Source organism: Puma concolor, chromosome B4 (genome assembly GCF_028749965.1).
Source record: "Puma concolor isolate L17-30 chromosome B4, mPumCon1.1.hap2, whole genome shotgun sequence".
NCBI lineage: Eukaryota > Metazoa > Chordata > Mammalia > Carnivora > Felidae > Puma > Puma concolor.
Window position 1 is genome coordinate 8119554 of NC_141673.1, and position 23178 is coordinate 8142731.

The following is a 23178-nucleotide window of genomic DNA, read 5'->3' on the forward strand; positions in this document are numbered from 1 at the left end:
TGGATTTTATTGTCTAGATTTGACAAGCAGGCCGGTTAACTCTTTTTGTGCTGGACCAGTTATTTTTTTTATGGATAGAAACTACTTTTTCAGTGAGTAGGGGCATCAAGAGAAGCTAGTAGTTTTTTTCCAGCTTCTTAGATTCTCTTACCTGTGATTATTAGCTACTTATGGGAATGTTTTAAATTGTTGAGCCAGGAGGAAATGACTTCGTTCTTTGTGTTTTTTCTTTATGATGGCTTATGTGTAGTCACCCTTGATCTGTAAGATACATTAATGTAAAGTGTATTCCCTTATAGATGTCTGTGTTGGTATAATTGTGATTTCATAATATCTCCAGTAGACATAAAAGGTGTATGTGGTGAACAACTGAGTAGAAGATAATTTGTGTTTATAATCTAAAAATATACTGGGAGATTGAAATCTTTTTGCTAGAGTATTGATTGTCCTCAGTGTAAAGAAGAAATACCAGGAGTGCTTGTTAAAAATGCAGATTTTCACTTTCACAGATTTTGATTGTGTCTATGGTGGAGATAGAAATCCACAGCTTTTTAAAACAAGCATTTCATGTAGTTCTTGAAAGAATGCTCTACAGGAATACAGTTTAAACACAAACAACTAAAGTCTTACAAATTAGAACTTGGAATTGAAACACATAGTATTAAAAAGAGAAAATAAGATGACTGAGATGACTTTATTTGTAATTCCAGGGACTATTAGGTTTCTCTTTTAGCTAAGATTAGTTTCTTTAACAGTTTTAATTACTAGGAAAAAATAAATGCAAAATGTAGTAAAGTTGATTTACAGCCTTATTTTTTAAGAGAAAATTTGAAGGTAAAATTCTCATTTGCATCCAGTTAGAATGTTAAGACTACTTTGTGGTTAGTAGCCCCCTTGTTCTTTTTGCATGCACTTGTGAGTGTGTGTGATTTTCATTGGAAGGAAATAGTGTGCTGTCACTACTTGAGAAAGAATATGGCTGGTGTCTTGCAGCTACTTCATTTATTCTTGCAGGTGGCTTTCCTGGGGGAATGCCTGGTAATTTTCCTGGAGGCATGCCTGGAATGGCAGGGGGAATGCCTGGAATGGCAGGAATGCCTGGGCTCAATGAAATTCTTAGTGACCCAGAGGTTCTCGCAGCCATGCAGGTAAGACTTGGAAGAACAAAGTTGGGCCTTGTATCCCTAAGGTATTTCTTTTATTCATTCTAAGTAGAGACAAAGGTTACTATGTTAGACATGTTTTACTTGTCAGAATTACCAAATAGCTCATTACACAGTTCTACTGTTCATTTTTTGTTTCAGAATGAGTAGCTTAAGTTACTAAAAATAATAGTTTGCAGTATAGTTTGTAATACGGTTCTATAATACTATTAGTCTGTAATAGTTTGATTATATCCAGATGTCTTTACTTATTTATTTATATTTCAAGTTTTTATTTAAATTCTAGTTAGTTAACATATAGTGTTATATGTAATACTGGTTTCATGAGTAGAATTTAGTAGTTCAGTTGTCCTTTTTTTAAAAAAAAAATTTTTTTTTTTTAAATATTTATTTTTGAGACAGAGAAAGACAGCATGAACGAGGGGGGGTCAGAGAGGGAGACACAGAATCCGAAGCATGCTCCAGGCTCTGAGCTGTCAGCACAGAGCCCAACGTGGGGCTCAAACTCATGAACTGCAAGATCATGACCTGAGCAGAAATCGGACGCTTAACCAACTGAACCACCCAGGCACCCTTAGTTTATTTTGAGTGAGAGAGAGAGAGAGAGCGCGCGCGCGCACGAGCAGGAGAGGGACAGAAAGAGAGGGAGAGCACGCAGCTTGACATGGGGCTCGATCCCACAAACTGTGAGAATATGACATGAGCCAAGGTCAAGAATCAGATGCTTAACTGAACCACCCAATCATCCCTAATTTAGTCGTCCTTTTAATCAAAATTGTGTATGCTTTTTTTCATTATCTAAAGTGATATAATTGGTGTTTGACTTAAGTGCACATTAATAATATTTATACTTCGGGGACTTGTCCAAAATTCCATTTAACTTGTCTCTGACAAAATTGTCAAGTTTAAATAAAGAGATAAGATTCAGGATAATAAATGTTAAACCACAGAACTCTTTTAAACACTAAAAAAAAACACATTACCTTTTTTTTTTCAGGATCCAGAAGTTATGGTGGCCTTCCAGGATGTGGCCCAGAACCCAGCAAATATGTCAAAATATCAGAGTAACCCAAAGGTTATGAATCTCATCAGTAAATTGTCAGCCAAATTTGGAGGTCAAGCATAATGCCTTTCTGACAAATAAAGCCCTTGCTGAAGGAAAAGCAACTTCGATCACCTATTGGATGTCGCAATAATACAAACCAGTGTACCTCTGACCTTCTCATGGAGAAAGCTGGGGTGCTGTGAAGATAATCCCTACCCCTCTGCCCCACATACAACTGAGACATTTTTCAGTGGTTTGCCATTAGGGTTTTCATTCAGATGATGTTTTCCTACTAGGAATTACAAACTTTAAACACTTTTTAAACCTTAAAAATATTTAAAAACATATTAAAAGGGTGTGTTAATCCCTACATTTTTCTTTACTAATCATTTCAGTTTTTTTCCTTTGGATTAATTGGGCAAGGAAGATACTTCAGTATGGAAGATGTATTGCTCAGTTTGAAATAAAGGCTTATTAGCGAGAGGCAAATATAACATTTAAATAGATTAAGTTTGAGTTGGATATATGGTTACTGAGGCATTTTGACTTGTCTTTTTAAATGCTTTATTTTTTAAACATGATTTATTTCAATAAAACCATTGGGACCACCAGTATTGCAGTAGGACCTGGATAGGGGCCGGAAGTTCTTGGCAGGGCAGCAGCAACCTTTCTCCTTTAATACAGCATGCACGCTTGTGCAGATGCATTTAAATCTTACACTGTGGTGAAGGGATGATTTTTATAATGCTGCAGTAGAGTTGGATTACTTAGCTGTGTTCTTGTGTGATACAGGAAATAAATGTTTCGTATTATTTCCACACGGGAAATAAGGGAATACTTTTCTTTTTGTATTTCTGTGTTTAGAATGACCTTTCCTAGTCAGAAAATGGCCCATCTCATTGTGTGTTTTCTATTTGTTTTCGCCTCCCCGTCCCCTTATTCTTTTTGGGCTAAAGATTGTCCTTTTTCACTGGCACCATCACTAATATCATTCACAGCATAATTGTGCAAGCATATGTAATGCTGGGTTTAATTTAATATGTAATACATATAATGATTATGGAAGGTAATATCCATAGCAGCTGTAGTTTCTTACTTGGCCAACAGATTTCATATTTAAGTGTTAGGTTTTCACTTCAGTGAAAGCTTATATCAAAAGATGTTGGAAGGAGGGATTCCCTTTGTGTTCAGTTCTCTACTTAGGAAATACCTATTGCAATTGGAGTTTATCTTACATTATTCGTCTTCATATTTTGGAAAGCATGAGGTTTGACTTCATTGGTACACTACAGGGGAACTAAACTTTTTGGTCCAACGTGAATTATAAAATTGATGAGATCCATGGTTCTTCATTGTGGATTTGATGGTATTATTATGAGTCATTGTACTGCTATTCATCTCTTAAATAGTGCACCATATCCCCACCTCTCCTTTTTCTCCCTCCCTCTCTTCAAGGATAAAGAAATGATAGATTTTCTGCTGTACATTCAACTCTTACATTAATTAAGTCCAGGCACTGTACCAGGAATTGCTAGGTTTCTAGCTATCTTTCAACTTAAAGTGGCTGGTGTTTAAAAACAGTTTCAAGGGATGAGACCCTCTGTACTTTGCTTATTTGAAGAATCCGTGGTAGGAGCCAGTAAAAAAATTTCATGGAATACATTTCTGAAATAGCACATTTCTGGAGTCATAAGTGAGTTGATTCAGGTTCTCATCCTTTGCTGTACACAAACAGATAGTAATGCATCTGTTATATAAGTGAGAAAAGGCTGTATGCTAACTGAGCATGCTTTTTAAACCCTTTAAAAATACTCAGCATATAAACTTGCGTTTGAGCTTGCCAGTGTTTTTTTGTTGTTGTTAATGTGTGTTCTCTCAAAATTTCTAATGTGTGCTGTGAATAACTCAAGAAGACCAGTTCCTTTTGGGTTCCTTGTTTGATTTACTTAATTATATATTACTTAAATACATTCTAACATTGCAAATAGTACCATAAATGGGTAAAAGTAAAATTGGTCTTCAGAAAAATGTGTCCTGTGCTTTTAAGTTCCACAAATACAAAGTACATTCATTTTCATAGAAACTCAGTATCATTTCTAAACCAGAAGTGTTTTTTTCTTGTGCTAACAATGCTATAAGAAGGAAAAATAGTTTTTTTTTTTTTCTGCTTAAAAATATATAGTTAATGGATTTCTAGCTACATTAAAAATAAACTATGGTTTCAAACTGGATATTGACCCCCCCACACACTTTTTTTCCCCGGTACATGTTCTGTTTATTTTATGTCTTTAGCACTCACCTTAAGTTATTTGCTGGACACAGTAGGCTTTAGTTCATAAACTGCTGTTACAACGACTTCATAAGAAAAATTAGATGTTAAACAGAGCTTTACTTTTCTTTCAGGTAGCAGTCCAGAGGTAAGCTGTTCTGCCATACTCCAAAGGCAGCTTCTGAGTCCAAAAGTGTTTGTTCTGATGATCATCTTCTAGCCTGAGGAAACAGGAGAGGGCATCAGGGAAGCACATACTGAGATACTGAGACTGATCCACAGAATTAACATTTTAATGACTTCTCATATTCCATTGGTCTTTTTTTTTTTTTTTTTTGGTCTTGAGACCATATTTAGCTGCAAGGAAAGCTAGAAAGTAATAGTCCACTGCTTTGTGGTCATGTACCCAATAAAAAACTACAGAAGAAAAAGTTGTTACCTGGGGTAACGGCTAGCAGGCTGCCACCTTAGGATATGCTGGCCTAATTGGGATAAGGGAGAAACAATATTTTAGAGGTTTGCTAATACCTAACAAAGCATCCAAGTAAGTACTTATATCAGGTACACTCTGTGCCAGGTGCTCTGTAATCAGTTTGAAAGCATTGACCCCATTCTGGTAATGACCATAACGGTAAGTGCTCTTATTCCCATTTTATATAGATGAGGAAGCTGAAGCACTTTAAGTTGCCCAAGCTGGAGCCCGTGAATGGCGTAGTTAAGTGTCCGACTCTTGGTTTTGGCTCAGAGCATGATGTCAAGACTCAAGTTTCAGCCTTGTATCAGGCTCCACTCTGACGGTGCAGAGCCTGCTTGGGATTCTCCTCCCTCTCTCTGCCCCTCCCCTGCTCATTCTCTCTCTCTCTCTCAAAAATAAACATTAAAAAAAAATAAATTGCCTAAGTTAACACTCCTGCTGATTTGTGAAGCTGATATTCTCACTAGTCTTGTTCTTCAAAGGTCCTCCTCCTTCCCTTGCCCCCAAGGTCTTCCTCTTAAATTATATGCCCTGCTGCCCTCTGGCGAAGGTTGCTTCTTGCAGGATTGTTCATTACTTTAAAAATTGGAAAGAAATTTGAGGAGGATTGGCTAAATAAGGAATATCGTACATCACTGGGTGTACTGATGTGCACACCCAACAGGTTTCTCCGGTTAGTAAGGGATGTAGCATCGTGCTTGAAGGGCTTAGAACGCTTGTGACGCCCAAGAATGAGGACAAGAAAAAAAAGGTTTAAAAATTATGCAGTAATTTTAAAGTTTAGCATTTACAACCAATATAGCATACCTATTTGCATAGTTCAGGGAGGAAAATACCCTGAGATAAATAGGCAACAAATCCTAAAATAGCCACTAAGCTTTTGAAAGAGTAAACGTGAAATTGGTGAAGGTTTTAAGTCTCTTGGCAATTCAGTGACACCTTTTGTGTGTAGTGCTGGTGGAAGTGTAAATTCAAAATTTTCTATAAAGTTGTCTATAAGAATTTTGACATTCTCTTTAGGTGAAAGTAGCAAGAAGGTAAATAGAACTAGACATGTACACGGTTCTGAAAAGCTAGTTATCTGGTATATAATTAAAATGGCTTTAAGTACTCCCCCAGATCACTAACATTGTCAGGTTGCAGTGTAACTGGATCATAAATCTGGTGTAGAAGCATGATACATGAAATTTCTGGGTAGGTTCCTTTTACTCATTTTGTATTTGATGGCATGGGTGTAAAAACACAGAATTTCTTGTATACTATTTGTATAGTGGGAGACTTGATAGTTCTGTAATTCAGGAAGCCCTCTTTAAGGAAAATACGTCATTATGAATACTAAGGTGTAGAAGTGAATGGTTAGAATTAGAAAAATTGCAAACCTCAAAAATCACAACTGCAGAGATTTAATATGTGGTATAACTATGCAATTACTACTTTTTTCTTTTTGGCTGTATACTCATGACAACGATTTTGTAGTGTTTTCAGTAGGATAGATAACGCTATCTTGATCAAAATATTTTTGAACGTTGGGGATGCAAAAAAAAATACACAGATTGATATGCTACCTTCTCTGGGTTGGTGCCCTACAAATGGGAGTTCTGATGAATTCTGTTGTGTTTACCAACATAAAGGAGAAGTATTCATAAAATGTTTGTGAATATGTATGCTACATGGTCTGGTATATTCTTGACCGAGAGCTTCCAATTTGGTAAGTCCGTGAAAACCGAGTCTTCTGCTTAAATTCTTCAGGGACCAGCCTATTCTCATTTGACCTTTGGACCTGTGCCTTTCTGTTGTCATATTAGGGAGTGGGGAGAGTGTTCCTAGAAGCCATTTCTACAACCAAATATCTAGCAGTAACTTAACCATACATACAGATATCACTGAATTCACCTGTGTCCCAAATACACCTTTCACTTAGCTTGTGGTCACTAGCACTGTCCTAAATGAAGGGAAGATCGTAACCAGTACCGGTTAAAATATTTCACGCAAATTTTGTGAAAACATGACCAAAGAAACATTGTTCTTTGGGCCCTCTCCCAGGGAGTAAATACGATAACGCATAAAGCATGGAGCCTGGCATGTAGTAAACACTCAAGAATTATGGAGGCGCCTGGGTGGGAGTTCAGCTAAGGTCATGATCTCTTGTTTCCTGAGGAAGAGCCCTGCATAGGGTTCTGTGCTGACATCTCAGAGCCTGGAGCCTGTTTCAGATTCTGTGTCTCCCTCTCTCTGCCCCTACCCCACTCGTGCTCTTTCTCTCAAAAATAAGCATTAAAAAAATTCTCACAGTGGGTATTAGAAGGGTAAACTTGCTGGTACTGAAACTGACAAGAGACACATGGGAATGACATCCCAGTAGAGTTCAGTTGGAGTCCTGAGACATCGTGTCTCACAGTATGACCTACGTTAGAGATTGAAAGTGGCTTCTGTAGTTCTATGTAGTTTGGTTCTTCACTTGACAACATGTAGTTATTTCTTCAGTATTTTATGAAGTACGTCTACATAAATTAGCTTTTGTAATCCTTACTGCAGTGGAGTTGTATTAACTAATTCTGTCACTTAAAGGAGAAAACCAAAAGGGTGAAATGACTTTACTAGTTGCTAACGAGTATGATCCCACCTGCATCTAATCACTTTATCTCCAGCTCCGTTTTGTTTTCCCAACACCCCAGGGTTTTTCAGAGTGCAGAACCTTGCCCAATCAGTATTTCCTTTTGGACAAAATGTGACTTTAAAAATACTTTCGATAGAAAATACGAGTTAACTCGCAGGTAAGCAGGAAGATTTGAGTCCCCATCTTGCCTGATTCCGGCCTGTCTTAACGGAGGGAAGGTGGCCATCTAGGCCTCCCTAAGTCCCCATGTTGAAGAACAGCCAGTCAGGTCCCGGGAACGTGAGGGCACTTCCATCAGACCCGGGGCGTGGCTACCAGCTTTCTGCCTGTCCTGCTGCTCCGCATGATTGGGCCAGCGCTTCTATGCCCCGCCCATGCAGGCCCCGAGAGCCAATCAGAGCCAAGGGGCGTCCCCAGGCCTGCCTTTCCCCTCTTCCAGCCCAGTGGCTTCCGGCGGGGAGATAGCGTGCTCGCTAAGACCCGGAAGGGGTTGTTCCGGAGGAGGCGGGCCTGAGAAGGTGGAGCCTGTGGCGCTCACATCCCGGTCTCCGGCGCTTCTTTCCTCTCTCGGCTAGCTGCGGCGCCTGAGGGAGAAGTGTTGCTAGGTCTGCGGGGAGCCGCAGCAATGGCCTCAGTGCTGTCCTACGAAAGCCTTGTCCACGCTGTGGCCGGAGCCGTGGTGAGGCGGGGTCTTCACGCCCGGGCCACTGCGGGGTGTGGGGCTTCTCTGGGGCCAGTCCTAGGATGTGGCTGGGGGATGGGGATGAGAGGGAGAGGGTGGGTTGATATCTGCAGTCGTGACTGTGGGACGGAGAGCAATGAGGCATAGGCGAGAAGATGCTGGAACAGTTTGGGGTGAGGGCCAGCACACCCTCCGCCCCTGGCTGCCGTTTTGGTCTCTTCGAAAATATCTGGGATATAGACAGCGATTGTCCCACATACCCACAGGGAGCTTGGAAGAAAATAACTGCTGTTTTCTTTGCCTTCTGAAGTTTAAAGGTCAACCATTTCCCTTAAAGGCCACCGCACACACATAAACTTTGTTTCCTTGGACTGGAGGAAAACGTAGGTGTGAAGCTGTGTTGCTTAATCACATGCTTACCTGTAGTCTGTTTTCACACCCTTGCGGCAGAGAAGTAGGATATCTTTGGCCAATATAGGCAGATGATACTTTTTTTTTTTAAATTTTTTTTTTCAACATTTATTTATTTTTTGGGACAGAGAGAGACAGAGCATGAACGGGTGAGGGGCAGAGAGAGAGGGAGACACAGAATCGGAAGCAGGCTCCAGGCTCTGAGCCATCAGCCCAGAGCCCGACGCGGGGCTCGAACTCACGGACCGCGAGATCGTGACCTGGCTGAAGTCGGACGCTTAACCGACTGCGCCACCCAGGCGCCCCTACATTTTTTTTTTTTAATCAAGATTAGGGTTGCTGTCCAGGTGTGGTTTACTATGAGTATGTGCGTGGTTCTTGGGTTTTTGGATGTCTCAGTTCTATTTGACACCACTCCCTTTTCCTTGAAACATTCCACTCCTGGCTTGGGTAACTTACTCCGCGGGTTGTCCTCTTTTGCCTCTGGCTTCCCTTTCTCAGATCCTTTTCTTGCTATCAACATGCACCTTTAGCAGTTGGAATCACTGTGACTTCAGAGGAATATCAGCGTCCTCTCCTTTTAGCGTGCAAAACTTTGCTGAGAGCTCACTTTTCTGTGCACACTAATCAGGATTGAACCCCAACTCCATCATTCGTTAGATGGGTGACTTGTAAACTTCACTTTCCTAATCTCTAAAGTAAGGATATCGATACCTACCTCACAGACTTTTTTTTTTTTTTTTAATGTATTTACTTTTGAGAGAGTAAGACAGAACACGAGCAGGGAAGGGCAGAGAGAGAGAGAGGGAGACATAGAATCCAGAGCAGGTCCAGGCTCTGAGCTGTCATCACAGAGCCCAGTGTGGGGTTTGAAGTCCCCAACCGTAAGATCATGACCCAAACGGAAGTCAGACGCTCAACCGACTGAGCCATCCAGGCGCTCCAGACTTGTTTTTTTGAGTTAGTTGACACAATACTTCATGGAAGTGCCTGTTTCATTTAATTAAACCAGAAGAGCCTTTCAGCCAGTGCAAAGGTGCTGAAATGGAAGCTTGCTTGACATGCTCTAGGATGGTCAGGGAAGCCTTATGTGTCTGGGGTGGAGGGAACAAAGGGGCATAGGCTTCAGGGGACCAAATTGTGTGAGACTTTAACACCGACTGGGAAAGAGAGCTAACTAGTTATTGGAGGCTTTGAGCACCCGGCAACTTGATGATTTACATTTTAAACATGATCACCCTGGGTGCTCTGTTGAGAGTAGACTGTAAGGGAGTAAAGGTGGGACACAGGGAAATTGTCGGGGGCTGTGACATGGTTCCAGGCACGAGATGATGGTGGCTTGGACCAGGACAGCAGCCGTGGAGGTGGTTAGCAGGGATCATTCACCTGGAATATATTTATAAGATAGAGCCACCAGGGTTTGGTGGTGGATTGGATATCGGGTATAAGAGAATGAGGGTTGGTTGGCTCCCAAGAGCTTTTGGCTTGAGCAACTAGAAGCATTTACATTTCCTGAGATGTAATATAACTATAGTACCTCTATTACAACCTCTTCACTATAACTGAACAGTTTCTGGGAGAAAGATTGGTTTGGGACTTTGGATTCTGTTTGAAATGCATAAGAATCGTCATGAGACTAGATAAGTGCCAACTGAGAAAGTTGTGAGCGTGCCAGCATTTAGAGATTGAGGAAGTAAGATAGCACCAGCAAAGGAGACTAAGGAAGGGCCTGTCGGGTAGGAGGAAAACTAAGAGAATGTGGTGTTCTGAAAGTCACATGGAGAAAGGGGTATAGATCAACTGGGTCAAATAAGATGAGGGGTAAGAATTAACCATTGGACTTATTAACTTGCTCATCAATATGATAAATCCAGTGGTTAATTGACAAGACACATTTTGGTAGATAGTGGAGTGAATAGTTGGAGAGCATCTAAGGGAAAATGGGAAGATGTGGAAGTTTTGTTTTCCTTTCTTTCTCTCAGTGAACGCCATTCATTCAGCACTTTCACTGAGTGCTTTCTATGTGTTATGTACTGTTCTAGGTGGTAGAAATATAGTGGAGAACAAAGTTTTTTTTCTTCATGAAGATTGCATTCCAGTGGGGGAGTCAGACAATAATTGAGTCAACAAAATAAATAAAATAATTTGATAGTGTTAAGTGCTATAAAAGAAAATAAGGGTTGGCGAATTTTCTCTGTAAGAAGGCAGATGGTAAATATTTTAGATTTTGTGTACAGTCTCTGGTACAGTTACTCAACGCTGCCGTGATAGTGTGAAAGCAGCCATTGACAATAATAAGTAGATGAATGAGTGGCGCTGAGTTCCAGTAAAATTCTGTTTATAGAACAAAGCAGTGATTGGATTTGGCCAGAGGGCCATAGTTCTCTGAGCCTTACTATAGAGAGTGACTGTAGGTGGAGGTGATATATCTCCATATAACCTACAAAGACATTTCTGTTTTTTTGTCTCCTTGTTGCCTATTTTTCTCTTGTTACAGTTCTTTTTTTTTTTAATTTTTTTAATGTTTTATTTATTTTTGAGACAGAGAGAGACAGAGCATGAACGGGGGAGGGTCAGAGAGAGAGGGAGACACAGAATCTGAAGCAGGCTCCAGGCTCTGAGCTGTCAGCACAGAGCCCGACACGGGGTTCGAACTCACAGACTGTGCGATCATGACCTGAGCTGAAGTCGGACGCTTAACCGACTGAGCCACCCAGACACCCCTCTCTTGTTACAGTTCTGCTTGAAATTATGCACCCTGAGTTTGCTAGGGTTTTTCTTTCTCCCATTAATGTAAACTCCCATTAGATTATCTAATACTTTTTAAGAATAATTTTTTTCTCTTGTTTTCCCTCAGAGTAGTAATGTTCCTAGCACATATCTGGGAAGTTGGATTGTATTTTGTTATTTTTTGAACTGTCATGCTTAAGGGTGTTCTCAAACTTTTGCTTTCTTTTTTTTTTTTCAAATCCTTGTGTTAAGATTAAACATGTAATGCAAGTGCTAGTTTCTTCTGGTTGCTACTAAAGGGAAAAAAATGTCACCACAAAAATGTCGCTACAGTTGATAAAAAAAAAAATGGCATTGCGTTTAGTGCTATAGTACTATGGTGGCTTGTGTTTAATTAAATGTCTTGAGCATAGTGTTCAACCAAACCTTTGAGATGACCAAGGAAAGTCCGCTTAGCATAATGGTAAGAACACTTAAGTGTTGATGTGCCTGACTTGAGCCAGGCCGCCTGGGTTGGAATCCTGGCTCTGCCTCTCATAGCTGTGTGACTTGCCTAAAACTCCAGGCAAGGCTGCCTACAGTAGTTGCTTCTTCTCCCCCAAAGGATTGTTGGACTGTTGCTTAAGATGTTGATTTACAACCTTTTTGAGGTGACATGTTTCATGTTTATTCACTTCCAAGTTCTACATTCTCTCATCAAGTATGACGTTCTGCATACACACACACACATTTTAAAAATTAAAATAAATTAATGATTTTGAGTGTTTTGTGGCACACTTTGGGGTAATTGCAGATAATCTCGAGTATTTGAAAATTAGAATTGTTGGGGCGCCTGGGTGGCTCAGTTGGTTGAGCATCCGACTCTTGATCTCAGGTTTTGATCTTAGGGTTGTGGGTTTGAGCCTCATACTGGGAGTGGAGCCTACTTTAAAAAAAAAAAAGACTTTTACTATTTCAGGAGGATGCTGTAGCTCTAATTGATGACTATTATATGATACAATTAGTGGCCTCATAAACATTTCTCAAAATAGTGAGTATAATTAGATTCATAATTTTATCTTTTTGCTTCTCATTAGATTAGTTTTGAAAAATAGATTTTATTTGTAGAAATGTGGATTTGTAATTAAGGGCAATTTTATTAACCTACTCTTCACCTACCAATTTGAAGAATGAAATTGGTTAGAATTGCCTAAATGAGGTTTAGACACTGAAACAGACTTTGTAATTGAAATGCTAGTAATTGATTAGGACACTTCTTTTTTCCCTGTAGTTAATTTTAATTTTATTTTTTAATTGCATAATTTATGTTAAAAAAATTTTTTTAACATTTATTCGTTTTTTTGTTTTTTTGTTTTTTTGTTTTTTTTTTTGAGAGATAGAGAGCAAACAGGGGAGGAGCAGGGAGAGACATACACACAGAATTTGAAGCAGGCTCCAGGCTCTGAGCCACCAGCATAGAGCCCGATGTGGGGCTCCAACTCACCAACCGTGAGATCATGACCTGAACCTTAAACTGATTGAGCCACCCAGGCGCCCTGTGTAATTTACATGTTAAAAGAATCACATTTCATTGAGTAAATGCTGACTATTAAAAAATTCAGATCATACAGAAATATAAAAGAGCCCTCCTCCTTTCTCCTTCCACTTTACCTTTTATTGCTTTGTAACTCAGAGCCCAGGCACACCTATCTTTAGAACTGTGTAAGAAAGCTTATTCCAAACATTTTTCTCCAGTTGGTATCAGAAGATAAAATTAGATCCAACTGCCCAACTCTGTGGCTCAACACTTAATATTATTACACTGGACGTTTTACCGTATAGACTCAATTCCTACCTTTTAGAAGTAGAAACCAAGTAGAGGAACTTTTTGGTTTGCTGTAAAAGACCTTCTAAATATAAAGGTCAGTGAAAGAGTCCCTGTCTTCAAGAAGCTCTTCTTTTTTTTTAATTTTTTTTTTTTAACATTTATTTATTTTTGAGACAGAGAGAGACAGAGCATGAATCGGGGAGGGGCAGAGAGAGAGGGAGACACAGAATCGGAAGCAGGCTCCAGGCTCTGAGCCATCAGCCCAGAGCCCGACGCGGGGCTCGAACTCACTGACCGTGAGATCGTGACCTGAGCTGAAGTCAGAGGCTTAACCGACTGAGCCACCCAGGCGCCCCAAGAAGCTCTTCTGAAGTGTATAGTAGAGGTACTACACGGCCCCTGGTGGTAGTACTAGGGGAGAAGTGGTGGGCTGCATTTGTGAAGGTGACGGGAAGCCCCCAAACTTGATGTATTCAGGCCCAGTCTTGAAGGAAGAGTGGGAGTTTCCTAGGCAAAATGAAATAGGAGGGTGATAAGAGACTTTTAGAACAAAAAACGTGTTCAAAGGTCCTTGTGTAAATCAGCGTGCGGGGAATTTCGAGTTATGTTTCTTCAAGTTTTCCTCATTCTGTTTTCTCTGTGTTTATATACAAATAAGCATTTACAAATAGATTTTTTTGTTTGTTTATATAACTGGTATTACAGAGTTGCATATCCTGGGTTTTTTGGTATGTTTATTTCAGAATATAAAGCACATCCCCATATGTATGAAGGTTCTCTGGTTGCAAACTGGAGAAACAGACTTTGAGTATTTTAACAAAAAAAAAAAAAAAAGTTTATTGGCAGGCTTTTAAGGAGCTCCCAGGATCAGTGGGCAGGCTGAAGACTTGAAGTAGGAGAGAACCATCATTTTCCGAAAAGATTTCTGAAGCAATCCCTGGAGAGTGTTGGGCGCTACCACTGGAATCAGTAGATTTTGTCCCTCTACAGCATTCTCAAGATTTAAAGTCATGGGAGAACCCCAGTTAGTTGTGCTCAAGATCATGTGCCGAGTCCTTGACTGTAACAGGTGGGGAAAGGAAGGGTCCGGCAAAAGGAACCTTCAGGGGCTCTTCAGCAGGTGTAGTGGAGGGTGAGCATCTAGATTTACCATCCTACCAAGATTGTACACAGTGGGAAGAGGTAAAGAAAATCAGGCTGCCCTTAGAAAAAGGAAGTGATGCTGTGTGGCCCAAAACATCAGCTATCCACTATATCATGTCATTAAAAGAGACTTCAAACAGCATTGTTTTTTTTTTTAATATAAAATATTTTATCATGTAAGTGTTCCATAATTTATTTATGGTCATTTACATCATGTCTAACTTTAACTGTAGTAAACATTTGTACAATGTAAATGGTTTTTGGTTTTTTTGTTTTTGTTTTTATTGTTAAACTTACATCCAAGTTAGTTAGCATATAGTGCAACAATGATTTCAGGAGTAGATTCCTTAATGCCCCTTACACATTTAGTCCATCCCCCCTCCCACAGTCCCTCCAGCAGCCCTTTGTCTGTTCTCTATATTTAAGTCTCTTATGTTTTGTCCCCTTCCCTGTTTTTATATTATTTTTGCTTCCCTTCCCTTATGTTCATCTGTTTTGTATTTTAAATTCCTCATATGGGTGAAGTCACATGATACTTGTCTCTCCCTGACTAATTTCGCTTAGCATAATACCCTCTAGTTCTATCCACATAGTTGCAAATGGCAAGATTTCATTCTTTTTGATTGCTGAGTAATACTCCATTGTATATACCACATCTTCTTATCCATTCATCTGTCAGTGGATATTTGGGCTCTTTCCATACTTTGGCTATGTACAGTGTAAATGTTAATGTGACCTCCCACAACCCTGTTACGAAGAATCTGTAGGATTGCTTAGTTAAGCGACTTCCCTGATGTCACTCATTAATTTATAGATGAGAAACAAAACGCTGTGTTCTGGATTCAGTTTAGTTTACTCATATTCTAACTTGTAAAATGTTAGTAGCCTCACAGGGTTTTGTGAACATTAATAAAATAAGTAAGATAGCTTTTATACTATCTGATACATAATAGGGGCCCAATAAATGGAAACTATTAATCATTTTGTGCACAACTCTGTCTTTTAAATTTATTTATTTTGAGAGAGAGTGCATGCATACGCTCACACAAGTGGGTGAGGGGCAGAGAGAATCCCAAGCAGGCTCCACACTGTCAGCACAGAGCCTGATGCAGGGCTTCATCCCACGAGCCATGAGATCATGACATGAGCTGAAATCCAGAGTCAGACACTTAACTGACTGAGCCACCCAGGCTCCCCCACAACTATGTTTTCTAATTTTCTGTGCATCCTAACTTGTTTGAGTTAGTTAATTTCAGGTTATATTTAATAATAATATTTAGTATTTAGAATTCCCTGACTTTTTTTTTTAAGATTTTTTTTTTTAAGTAATCTCTACACCCAACGTGGGACTTGAACTTGCACCTCTAAGATCAAGAGTCACATGCTCCACCAACGGAGCCAGCCAGGTGCCCCTAGAATTCCCTGACTTCTTAAACCCCTCTCACATCTATTAACAACCTCTAGATAGGCATTGTAACAAGTGGTTAAAAGTGTGGACTCTGAAACCAGACTGCCTGAGTTCAGACTCCAACTCTGTCACTTACCATCTGTGTGACTTTGGGCATGTCTCTCAATCTCTGCCTCAATTTCTCATCTATAGGAAGGGGAAAATAATAATAATACCCACCTAGTAGGGTTGTTTCCGAGGCTTGTGGACAAGTATCTTTATTCTCATACAGAGACAGGAAAATGGAAACAGGGATGTTAAATGATTTGGTCAGGGTTACCAATGAATTGGTCATAGGCAGAAGGCCAGAATCCAGGCCTTTTCTCTCTGCTATGCCTAGCTGCCTTCTCTTCTTGTCTCATTCCTTTGTGTATTTCAAAACCAGGTTAGAGGGGCGCCTGGGTGGCGCAGTCGGTTAAGCGTCCGACTTCAGCCAGGTCACGATCTCGCGGTCCGTGGGTTCGAGCCCCGCGTCGGGCTCTGGGCTGATGGCTCAGAGCCTGGAGCCTGTTTCCGATTCTGTGTCTCCCTCTCTCTCTGCCCCTCCCCCGTTCATGCTCTGTCTCTCTCTGTCCCAAAAATAAATAAACGTTGAAAAAAAAAAAAAAATTTAAAAAAAAAAAACCAAAAAAAAACCAGGTTAGATTATCAGAAAACAAGTGACATTAAATATTAAGTATACACATGTATAACCAAACTGGAGGCAATTGGACACTAATTGTTTATTGGGAGTACTTTTTTTTAATGTTTTATTTTATTTTTGAGAGAGGGAGCGTGAGCGGGGGAGGGAGATGGCTAGAGAGAGAGGGGGACAGAGGATCCAAAGCAGGCTCTGTGCTGACAGAGAGCTGGCTTGAACCCACAAACTGTGAGATCATGACCTAAGCCAAAGTCAGATGCTTAACAAACTGAGCCACCCAGGCGCCCCTTATTGGGAGTACTTTAAACCACAGTTCTAACAATTCATATGTTCAGTTCTCTTTGAAAGGGTTTACTTTACCACAGGTGATTCATTCACACCCAGATTTTAAATCTAGTGGCTCAGATTCCCATAGAATTAACTTAGGTTAGTATGTATCTGAGGGTATTATGTTACTTGGTTTAAAAACCTCAAAAGGAGGTAATTGGAGAAAGTCATTATCGTATTATCTTTACTTCCTAGCTTGCTGTTTTATTTCATTTAGGCTTCTGCTAAATCATGATCGAATTATTATATAGTGTTTAGTCTTGAAGACTTCATTGCCTCACTACCCACCATCCGAAATATATCTTGATTTCTTAGTAAACTTTTTTTAAGATTTAATTTTTTAGAGCAGTTTTAGGTTCACAGCAAAATGGAGAAGAAGATACAGAGATTTCCCATATACCCGCAGCCTTCACCCATGCATGGCCTCCCCTATTATTAACATCCCCCCCTGGAGTGGACATTTGTTACAGTTGATAAACCTGCACTGACACATCATTGTAACCCAAAGTCCATAGTGCATATTAGTGTATATTCACTCTTGATGTTGTACATTCTGTGGGTTTGATAAATGTCTGATGACATGAAACCAGCATGAGAGTATCATATGGAGTACTTCCACTGCCCTAAAAATCTTATGTGCTCTGTTTATTCATCCCTCCTGACCCCCTTAATAAACTTTTCAGCTAACAGGGTCATTTCATTTCAGTTCTCCTAATCTTAAAGATTCTTATGCCATCTTTATGGAAATTATTATTCTAAATTTGCTTCTTTATGCTTGAATCAGAAAAAGGTTAAATAAAGGAAATTTTATTGCCATACATACAGTAGTTTATAACTTAATTTTTTTAAATAAATGTGGTATAGATGCTGAAAAGTTTTGGAGTAAAAATTATCAATGTCATCTTGGGTCATTTATGTTTTCTTCTGAACCTGAGTTTTCTGAGCTTACTGGGGTTCCCAGAGAAGTAAATGTGGTAACACTTGTAGAGAACCTAGTGCAGTATCTGGAGAAGTGTAGTAAGGCCATAATTTATTTATTTTTCCGATATATTCTTGTAAATATAAATATAGTATTTGTACCCGGTTTCAGAAATTAAATACAAGTGAAGTTTGTTCTCTCTTCATATGACCAACTCTGTCCTTTCACTTACAGCAGGTAATCTCACCTTTTATTCCCTAGATAAAATAGAGGCTTCTTGGGATGAGGTTTCTCACTTTCCATTTTGTCTTATTAAACAGTCAATTGCAGTTGTACCCATATGTCCTATATTCTGCTGGCCTCAGGAAAAACAGATACATCCAGTCTCTGCTACCTTTGATCTTGACCCTTCCCCCTTACTCCATCCCCAATTATGTGTTAGGACTTTACTCCATTAGTTTTCACTTCTTTCCTATAGCTTTAACCTCTCTCCAGTGTTTGCTTCCCTTCAGCCCTCAAACATGGTTAGCCCTGTCCTGTCATACCAGTCTGGTCTGGAGACTTGCCTTTTTCTTTTCTTTAAAAAAATTTTTTTTTTAGTTTATTTTTTGAGAGAGCAAGCGAGCAAGGGAAGTGCAGAAAGAGAGGGAGAGAGAGAGAATCCCAAGCAGGCTCCAGGTGGTCAGCACAGAGCCCATGCAGGGCTCAATCTTAGGAACTGTGAGATCACGACCTGAGCTGAAATCAAGAACTGGACGCTTAACTGACTGAGCCACCCAGGCACCCCCTTCTTTTTTTTTTTTTTAAGTTTATTTATTTATTTTGAGAGAGAGAGAATGTGCACACAAGTGTGTGAGCAGGAGAGGGAGAGAAAGAGGGAGAGAGAGAGAATCCCAAGCAGGCTCCATACTTCAGCGTGGAGATTTAAATGAACCATGAGGTCATGACCTGAGCTAAAGTCAAGAGTAGGATGTTTAACCGACTGAGCCACCCAGGCTCCCAGAGACTGCCTTTTTCTTAGCTGCTGCTGGTTCTCCTAAGTTTACTTAAAGGATATTCTGTACTTACTACCTCTCCTACTCATCCAGGCTAACCACTGGAACTACTCTTCCAGAGGCCGTCACTGATCACTGACTTCCTAACGGTGACTTTTTTCATTCTTACTTGATTGGACTTTTTAGTTATTATTTTATACTGTACACTCTCCTACCTTCTTGAGGTGTCTTCTGAAAGAGTAGTTATTCTTTCTTTTTTAATAAATAAAATTACAGTTGTTCTTTTGGAAGGAACTTAAGTAACCATTACTAATTTTAGGGTCCTGATTAATATTGAGTTCTAGTGCTAAAAGGTGCTATAAAAAGGATATAGGAACCAACATTTGTTGAGTGCCCATTGTGTACCTGGTATGATGCTAGGTGCTTTTTATTAATTATTTCTCACTTCTCACAGCAATCCTTGATAATTATGTATTGGCCATAAAATTACAGATGAGGAAATTGAGGCATGGAGATTTGAAGTTATTTATAGTATGTACTATAACTGGGACCTGAACATTGGTTTGTTTTATCCCAAAGCTCATGCTTTTTTCCATAAGACGCTTAGGTGCATTCATTATCTATTAGGCCTTTTGTTTAACTTGTATGTTAAACTTGTATGTTAAAGTTTTGTTTAACTCTGTGTATGGATATGAGAATTTGCTTGATTGCTTTATCAAGGGAAAGACCTACTAACTCTGATAGGTAAATAACATTTTTGAATATGAAAGCCACAGTGAGTAGCTTTCAATCTTTGGGATTTCATTAGCTTGAGATCTACCACTGAAAATGTATTTTAGTTGTTTTTCTTTCTAAAATAGCCCTTTTATCAAATAATGCCATGTACTCCCTCAGGGGATGCTGTACACTGATTTCAGTAGTGTTGTGACTCAACCACCATTTCTAGACTCCTCTCTGGAAATTGACTTTGGAACTGGCATTGCATTTTTTGACTATTTTTCATCCTTCAGGGGTGAATTAACATTTTGGAAATGGTTGAATTTGGTGACTTGGTTGGTAAGCTAACCTAAACGTTGTTGTCCTTTAAAGGCATGATGCTCTACTTCTATATGTGTGTGTGTCCCTGTTATTCCCATAAGATTGCACATGCTTAGGGGACCACATCTTGACCAAGTTTACCCTATCGTCTCATTCTGACTCTTGTTTGTGGTGGTAGGTGTTTCAGCTCAACGGCATGTGTGTTTATGTTGGCCAAATAAAAAAATAGACTTTGAATGTTTATTGACCTTTTACAGGTCAATAAATGAATAAACCACTATATTTTGGATGTGTAACCTGAAATGTAGATGCTGATACATTATTAAGGAATCCAGGTGCTGACTATGGGACTGTTCACAACAGAGAGAAACAAAAATGCCCTAAGCTGAAACTGGTGTATGTGACTTGGTTTGCCATTTTTATCTCTAGCTATGATCTGTGTCCTTAAGCTGTAGTATGCTATTACCAACTGCCTAAAGACTTTTTTTTTTTTTTTTGCTATTTAGTCATTAATAATTGTTAAGTTCCTGCCCTTGAGGTGCCCATAGTCTAATAAGGAAGACAAACTTATTAACAACTAAATACAGTACAGTGATTGCTGTGTAATAGAATTTTGTACACAGGATGCACAATAGCATTAGAAGCATCAGGTGAGAGAGTAGTTAATTCATTGCCATCTGAAAGTCACTATGTCCAAGATTGAACTAGTAATTTCTTAAAACTATATCCCTCAAATAACTTTCCTAATTCTGTCAATGGTATCTTCATTTCTTATGACTTTCCCTTCTCTCTTACAATCCATATCCAATAAATCAGAAAATACTATTCTTTTAGATCTTCTGGCAGATATCCCTTCTCCATTTTTTTAAGTTTGTTTATTTTGAGAGAGAGAGAGAGAGCGCGCACAAGTGGGAGAGGGAGAGAGAGAGAGAGAGAGAGAGAGAGAGAGAGAATCCAAGCAGGCTCTGCACTGTAAGCACAGAGGCTGACGCAGGGCTTGAACTCAACAAACCATGATATCATGACCTGAGCCGGAGTCTGATACTTAACTGACTGAGCCACTCAGGTGCCCCTCCTCCATCTTTTTACTGGTTGTATTTGTGGTCTGGTCTTTCAGGTTGAGAGCTCTTGTGGTTGGTTACTTGGATGGCCCCCTAAAAGGCCTTTGGCATGTATTTTAATGAGATATCTGTGTAGTAAAGGTCTAAATTTAGATTTCTGGCTTTTTTCCTTCTTGATTTTGTCATTTTCCTGATTTTTATATACAGGGTAAAATGGTACTATTTAATGTCCGTTTGATTTTCTTTTGTTTAGTATTACTGTACTAAATTTTATAAATTTTTTGGAGGTGGGTATTAAGTAGAAATACGTTTCTTAGTTCACTTGTTAAATGTCCAGGGAACATGTTAAGAGTGGTGTTATGCTATGAGTGATGTTATGTAGTAATAGATTTGAAATGTGAATATGTTACCAACCTGCCCTTACACAATTTTATCATGAAATAAGAACAAAATTGAATAAACAGCAAAGGAATAAACACATTCACAAAGATTTAAAAATATTTATTTGCCAAGACTAGCAATAGTCCATTGTAAAATACTTAAAATGAGATTTTGGTTTCTAACTAAGGAACTAATCAAAGCATCTCCTGAAAACTTCCCTTTATAATTAAAAAAAAAAAAAAAAAAACCTGTAAAATATTTCTTTAAAAAAAATTTTTTTTTTTTTTTTACATTTATTTATTTTTGAGAGATAGAGCATGAGCAGGGGAGGGGCAGAGAGAGAAGGAGACACAGAATCCAAAGCAGGCTCCAGGCTCTGAGCTGTTACCACAGAGCCCGTTGTGGGGCTCGAACTCACAAACCATGAGTTCATGACCTGAGCTGAAATCGGACACTCAACCAACTGAGCCACCCAGGTGCCTGTGTATAAAATATTTCTTAAGACAACATGAAAGCATTAATAAGGTGACAAGATAAGGAATTCTCAGACTAGAGAGTGAGTGAAGGCAGGACCTAGAGGGAAAGAGAACATTTGCCTTGCAAGAAGTGATTAAGCAGGTAAACATGAGCTTTAGATTTGTAGCTTTCAGAGATACAGAGAAGAGAAGGAACCCAATCTGCCTGTAGACAGGAAGTCCAGTAGCAGATCACCCAGTAAACCTGGAATCCCAATGGAATCTGCTGTAGACATGAATGGAAAATAATCTTACTCCTCCCCAGGAATATCAGCTGTCTCCCGTCTTGGCACTGTTTTGAGTAGGGAAATCACCACTGAAATTTCCCTCTTAGGTTGTAGCCTGAATTCTCACTACTTGGATGATTTGAAAACCTGAAGCCAGTAATTGAACTTGAAGTGATTCAGGTGTGTGGGACCCCAAAGTGCCTTGCAGAAATCCTTTCCAGAAGCACATTATGATGTTTTAAAAGAATGCCCCAAAATAAAATTGTCAGGGAAATGAGCAGTTCAAACTAAACTCACAGAGAAACAAGGCATTGTGAACAAAAACATAGCAGACAGCAACAACAATCGGAAAATGGAATTTTCAGTCACAATCTTAAGCTATTTAGTATGTATAAGAGAAAGAAAGACTACCAAATATGTGTGAGGGTACAAGAAACTAAGATTGGCTAAGCATACTTGAAAGTTAACCAAATAGAATATCTAGAAATGAAAAGTAAAATGACTGAAATTTGAGAGTGGAAGCATGATAGTCGTGGGAACGCTGAATACTTATTTAAGCAAAATCACAGTTCTTAGAAGGATGGGACATGAAGAGAGTAGTAGAACAGAGCTAAATTCTCACTGTCTATAATATGAGATAAATAATGTCTGACGTTGATGAATCAAAAGATATTGGGATACTTTTTAATTATGTGGAGATATTTAAATTTCAAAAGAAACACCTAAAAGATGCTAAAATAATTGCCTGTGGGGAGGAAAATTGGGTAAAATGGAGAAGAGTGGGGAGGAACTACTGTATTTTGCCATTTGTATTACATGATTTTTTAAAACTATGTGCATGCTTTTGTTTTGATCAAATAAAAATTTAAAGGTAAGATAATTAGTGCATAGCTGTAAATTGATAATTGAAGTTGAGTAATAGGCTTATCAATAAATAAAAACAGGCTTATCAATATATTAGACACAACTGAAGATAGAATTAGCGATAGCTGACCCCTGATTCTCATTTGCAGCGATTGTAATCAGAAAACTGTGGAGTGTTTTCTTCACTTTGCTGAGAGAAGATGATATCGCCCTAGAATGCTATATCCAGTGAAAATCTTTAAAACGTATGCGAAATGGGGGCGCCTGGGTGGTTCAGTTGGTTGAACGTCCAGCTTCAGCTCAGGTCATGATCTCGCAGTTGACAAGTTTGAGCCCCGCATTGGGCTCTGTGCTGACAGCTCAGAGCCTAGAGCCTGCTTAGGATTCTGTGTCTTCCTCTCTCTCTGCCCCTCCCTCGCTCA

The 23178-nt window shown here is 39.3% G+C and overlaps 2 protein-coding genes across 4 annotated transcripts in view; both read left to right on the forward strand.

Moving 5' to 3' along the window:
- ST13 (ST13 Hsp70 interacting protein) overlaps nt 1-4048 on the forward strand; it is a 32313-nt gene extending 28265 nt beyond the window's left edge. For both annotated transcript variants that reach the window (XM_086712181.1, XM_025926363.2), the window contains 2 exons: nt 1015-1148; nt 2161-4048. In XM_086712181.1, the coding sequence (XP_086568307.1) occupies nt 1015-1148; nt 2161-2289 (263 nt within the window). In that variant the 3' untranslated portion in view covers nt 2290-4048. The remainder of the gene's footprint in view (nt 1-1014; nt 1149-2160) is intronic.
- A 4007-nt stretch (nt 4049-8055) lies between these two features.
- Nucleotides 8056-23178, forward strand: part of SLC25A17 (solute carrier family 25 member 17) — a 48385-nt gene continuing 33262 nt past the window's right edge. The window contains exon 1 of one of the 2 annotated variants that reach the window (XM_086712183.1): nt 8056-8248. In XM_086712183.1, the coding sequence (XP_086568309.1) occupies nt 8195-8248 (54 nt within the window). In that variant the 5' untranslated portion in view covers nt 8056-8194. The remainder of the gene's footprint in view (nt 8249-23178) is intronic. The other variant, XM_025926730.2, reaches the window with a different exon arrangement.